This window comes from Diplotaxodon limnothrissa, linkage group LG18 (assembly GCF_057381915.1).
Source record: "Diplotaxodon limnothrissa isolate DT_005_m linkage group LG18, D_limnothrissa_male_GT1.1, whole genome shotgun sequence".
NCBI classification, from domain to species: Eukaryota; Metazoa; Chordata; class Actinopteri; order Cichliformes; family Cichlidae; genus Diplotaxodon; species Diplotaxodon limnothrissa.
In genome coordinates, this window is record NC_140613.1 from 27849257 (window position 1) to 27854959 (window position 5703).

Here is a 5703-nt window from a genome sequence, read left to right on the forward strand (position 1 = left end):
AAACTTTAAACAGTACCTGTGTGTGTGTGTGTGTGTGTGTGTGTGTGTGTGTTCAGGCTGCATCTGAGCACGTAAATAGCAGGGGGAGGCGGGGCTTGTTCTTTCTTAACCAATTCGGTTTCGAATTTATTCTTTGGGGTTTCTTATATGTATAATATTTATATTTTATTATCGATTTAAATGAGGTCAACTCAAGTGATTGACAGCTTAGTGATGAATCACACTTAACAATAACAACGTTGCACTGCATTACTGAGGCCTAAAACTCACTGCGCTACATACCAAACTGCACCACTGTGGAATACTGTCGAAGAATAATGCTGTCCAGGAATATAGTTAAGATGGCTAACTGATAAACACACATGTAAGCTGTACTACATTCAACTATGTTTATGTGCTGCGTTCATTAAAAGTCACTTGTTCTTTGCTGACGACTTCATTATCAGCCACCATTGCAATAATAAATAAATAAAAACACGGGCCCACTTTAACCCCTGGCTATGGCACACGATTTTGCCTTTCATGTCTTTGATATCTCCTGGTGATGAATACACGAGCAGGACTGCCTTTCACGTGTTTCTGTTTAGGCTCAAGTTTTTATGTTTGGAGGCTCCCAGTGACGAAATACAACAAATAATGGCAGTTTCTCAATTCTCTCGCCAGTCCGGACTTTGTCGATTCACATGGGAGTCCTGACTTCCCGAGGACGGCAGTGTACGTGATGACATCTCCGTTCCTGAGTTTTTACTGCGTTTCCTTCTTAATGTAACTGTGATTAATATTTGCATTGGAAATTACACATGAAATGAAAAAAATGCACATAATGTAGTAGATTTTTTTTAAGAAAAAAATAATTAAAAAGTACCTTAAGCACTTTGGCAAAATTTGCTTTTACGTATCATCTGTTTCATAATGTCTAATAAGCTTCATACGGTTAAGCAAAGCCACTACATGTCAGAAACACAAGCTTAATCTCTCTATTAATAAACACATGTATGCCTGAATAAAGACAAACAGGTGAGATGTTAGAATGCTTTTATTTTCATTTTAATAGACACTCAAAACTTACAACACACAGCTGCTGGGGTTTGGAAGAGAACTGAACAATATTTAAAATACAATCTTCAGGATGTCCACTTATTAACATGCTATTTTTGCTCCCGGTGAAAATGTTTCTTCTTGTATTAAAATATATTTTAATGTTAAATTCAATTCACAGTCAGCCGTTTAAATAAGAACAGAAGATTTTACATCGGGGGGAATATGACGGGTGAAATTCAAAGTATACTGACAGCTCTCAGAGTAAGGCTTCAATATTAAATTAAACGGTCCAGTTATGAAGCCAAACTGATTTAGTCAGGAACCAATAAAACACCGAAATAAACCAAACATTAACATTTAGAAATGACTTATAGATCATGTGCCTCTATTCTAAGCGCACATAAATAATTTTTGCAAGTACAAATGTTGCATTTTGAGGAGAAAAATTCTCAAGAGAGTACAAACAAAAAGAAAACCCTTTTCACTAGCACTCAAAAACTAATGTGTACACTTATGTCTGCATTTTTATTTTAAATGTGAACAAAATGATAGCAGAAGAGCTGTCACGTGTCTGGCCATAAGAGAGTGGCAATTTGTTTGTTTGATTGTTCGATTAAAGGCTTCAGTTGAAAAAAAGAATTGCGTTCACGTTTGCAGCTTGGTCTTGTTGTACAATATTTTAAATTTAAAACAAACACTACTTTTAGAAAATATTTGCAGGTGTTTTCTTGTTTTCTTTAGTTTGGTGAAACTAAACCTTTATGGAGCTAGTTCAGTTACAACGGCATTTGTTTTATTTTTATTTTGTTACTATATATACTATATATACTGATTTTGTTTTTGGTGTGTGTGTGTGTGTGTGTGTGTGTGTGTGTGTGTGTTTTGTTTTTTCCTGCGCTCATTTTCTGTTATTTTTAGGTTTTTCTTTGACCCTTAGTCTGTTGTAATTATGCAATTTTTATTTTTATAGTATGGCTGGTTTCATTATGTCTATATCCTCAGGCCTTTTTACCTGTAGTCTGTGTTCTGTTCATAATTCTAGTTTGATCGTATTCTGTTCCTTGGTTAAGTTTATTTTACGTTCCCGTGTTTCATCCATATCTATAGTCGCCATTTCCTGTTTTATTTTTCTAGTCTGTCTCCTGTGCGTTTTTGCTTCCCCTGTTTAGTTATCTGATTATTTTCACCTGTTTCTTATTTTCCCCCAGATGTGACTCATTCTCTTTTAATGCTCCATCTGTCTGTATATAAAGTCTCGGTTTGTCCTAGCTTTCTGTTGTGTTGTACTTTTTGTCTGCCCGTGTGTTTCCTTCCATTTTGGCTCAATGGACTTTGTGTTTCTGCAGGCTAAATGAAGCTTTCTGAAGCATTTAAGCTTGTACTGAAAAACGGTTCATTACTGAAAGCTTTTCAACACAGTCTTCTTTGGTGGCATCAAAACAATATGAAGAGCAACCTAAATCTAAAACTTGAAACAAACTTCTTCAATTGCCCACTCAAGAGAGCTGTGTTCATAGCTTCTGTTTAATGACAGCTCTGACTGATATCGGGCTGCTGTTTGTTCTATTCAATTCAATTTTATTTATATAGCACCAAATCACAACATCAGTCGCCTCAAGGCGCTTTATATTGTAAGGTTGACCCTACAATGATACATTCAGAGAAAAACCCAACAATCATATGACTAGGGGTGGGTTTTGATAATCAATTTATCGATTAAAATCGATTCTGGCTTGGATAACGTGATATCGATTCATTAAAATCCTGAATCGATTTTTTAATATAAATTAATTTTGCCCGAAATGCCAGAATCTCAGGTTAATCCACACAAAAGCTAAAACAGTAAATGAGAGCAGGTACACGGATTCTGCACAAAGACGTAAACACAAAGCGAATCAGAATCAGTGACAGCACGGACACGGTCGGGGCTGAAAGCCGACACCTCGCTGATTCTGATGTTTCGGTGGGTCGCGCTTTATGTTTAAGCCCCTTTTGCGTTGATTCTAAAGCTGTTAGTTTTATCTCTCTCCCAGTGGCGGCTCCTGAAAAAAATCTCAGGGGGGGCAATTTTTATGATATCGACTAAAATGACCCATTTAATGAGTACATCAAACAACACAATTTTAATTTAAATTTAAAATGAACAACCATATTCTGGCCATTTGTATAGATTTGTAAAAATGAACATGAACAGATTTTTTTTTTTTTTGAATGAATGAATGAATGAAAAATAACTATTGAAAACAACAACTGTAAACTGATTGGGGGGGTGGGCTAAAGAGAGAAAGAGAGAGGGATGTAGAAAGAGAGTAAATATGGTTAAGGGTTCTTATTTGTACAAGAACTTTGCTCGTCTGTCTTTCTGAGTGGCAAATTTCTCGATGACCCTGGTGTTGAAATCAGGAAGTTCTTGTGTGAGTTTTTTCTCTATGGACAGCATAGCCAGAGCGTTGAGCCGATCCTGAGCCATATTGTTTCTCAGGAAAGTTTTTATCCTCTTTAAAGTAGAGAAACACCTCTCCGATTCTGATGTTGTCATTGGTGTGGTGATGAGGATGTTAAGAAGACTTACAGTTTCGGTGAATGTGTCTTGAAGGTTGTTTTCCATCAGAACCTGATAGAGCGCCAGCGCACCACTACAACTCTGAAACTCCTCGTTGTCGTAGATCAGGGACAGTTCTGTTTTAAGTCTGGCTTTGTCCAATGAGGGATAGGCTTCCACTGTGGTTTGTAGTGCTGCATCTGGAAAATTTTTGCTGTGTTGTTGGAACAAGTCTCCTTGCAACAGAGTGGCGCTGACAAGGTGCTTGGTGAAAGAAAACCTCTCCTTGGCATGGCTCATAATGGTGTCGCACACCTATCCAATAATATATAATTGGTAAGAGTTAGATTCAGTGGTAAGACTTTGGCACATGTCTCATGTTAATCATTATTCTGAAAAAAAAAATCTGTCCATAACAAAACAAAACAGTCATGACCACTATATCAAATGACATCTGACAGCATCGTCATTAGATTTTATCTGATGATCCGATTTAAATCAGACCAAGCAGCTAGTGCTTACCTCCAGTGCCAAATGGTGTTGCCTGTCTTCCCCCAATGTTCTCCGTCTCTTTGTGGGTGGGTCTTGAACAGGTCCCCTGTACTCCTCATCCACAACCAGATTAGGAAGTGCCTCCCTGATCCAATACATAAGTTTCATTAATGGCTTCTGAAAACTGAATAGGGATATATTAACCAAACACAAACCAAACAAAGGTTGTGTTCTAATTACCGGGAATTACCGGATTTAATTAATAACCGGACCTGGTTTAATGGCTGGGGGAAAACCAGTGCAAGTAAATAAAGGCCCTGGCCATAATTTCAGGAAATAGCCTATGGTATAGGCTACATCAAATCATTACTGGGAATATACTTCATCAAATATACTTAATCAAATATTTTTCATAAAATTACTTCAAAGGCTGATATAAATCAAAATTATCTGAATTCCATTAAACATTTAAGTCACAGAACACAGAATATATGCAGAGAATTTGATAGAATCTATGCATAGATAATTAACATTTATTCTAGGTTACATATTTATGCTTTTATGCCTACCTGATAGCCTGCATGCGGCTGATGAATGTCTGGGTGATCCCTGCGATGGTGACAGAATCGATGTTTCTCTTCTGTAGGTGGTTATACAGCATGTCTACATGTGGCATTATCTTGTGAAACAAGGCCAGGAAAAAACAGAAAGCTTCGTCTTCCAGCATTCTCACGAAACCACCGGCATCTCTCTTTGTAGGGGCATCAAATCCTTCACTGTTACGGATGGTCTGAAAACACCTCACCAGATCGTCTTTATGTTCATACACTGTATTCACAGCACGACTGTTGAAGTTCCAACGGGTTGCCGATGCACTTGGAAGTCGGTGCGCCACCACCTCGTCAAGCACTGCAGTCCTCTTGCTCGATTTAGTAAAAAAAGAAGCGAATCCTGCTATGTCGGAAAAAAAGTGACTGATTTGAGGGATGTGGGAGGTTGCTTGTTGCATTACCAGGTTTAACTGATGGGCATAACAATGTACGTAGTGAGCGTTAGCATAAATGTCCTGTATCTTACGCTGCACTCCTCCAGTGGTACCCCTCATTACAGCGGCCCCATCGTAGGCCTGGGCGATCAACTTTCTCTCTTGTCCCTGGGGGAGGATGAAGCGCAGCCTCTCCGATAAGGCACTGGCTATTGCATCTGCACAAGCATTGGGTAGCTTGATGAATTCAAAAAAACGCTCTTGAATACGGTTTCGTTGGTCAATGTATCTTAGCACCATGACTAACTGACAGTGTGTAGAAATGTCAGTGGTTTCATCAGCTTGAATGGCTAAAAACTTCGCTGCCTTTACTTCTTCCACGATCCTTTCTCTCAGAACTGCCAACATGCAATCCAGGATCTCGTTCTGGACTGTTTTCGAGGTGCCTTTAAATACAGTAGCATTTTCAAGGTGTTGCCTCAAGTCGTGATCAATTGATGCCATCAAGTCGACTAAACCTCTAAAAATCCCTGGATTGTCTGAGGAATCACTTTCATCATGTCCCCGCATTGCTAGCTCAAAAGCACCACAAAACTTAATACAATCGATGATTTTAGATAAAATATGACGGTTTTTATCTACC

General features: G+C 38.3%; 1 protein-coding gene across 1 annotated transcript; it reads right to left on the reverse strand.

Moving 5' to 3' along the window:
• Window positions 1-3370: 3370 nt before the first annotated feature.
• Window positions 3371-5703, reverse strand: LOC146613877 (zinc finger MYM-type protein 1-like). Its single transcript, XM_085378589.1, has 3 exons — window positions 4645-5703; window positions 4106-4220; window positions 3371-3898 (listed from the first exon to the last, which is right to left on the reverse strand). The coding sequence occupies exons 1-3, from the start codon at window positions 5628-5630 to the stop codon at window positions 3371-3373; spliced, it is 1629 nt and encodes a 542-aa protein (XP_085234715.1). The 5' UTR covers window positions 5631-5703.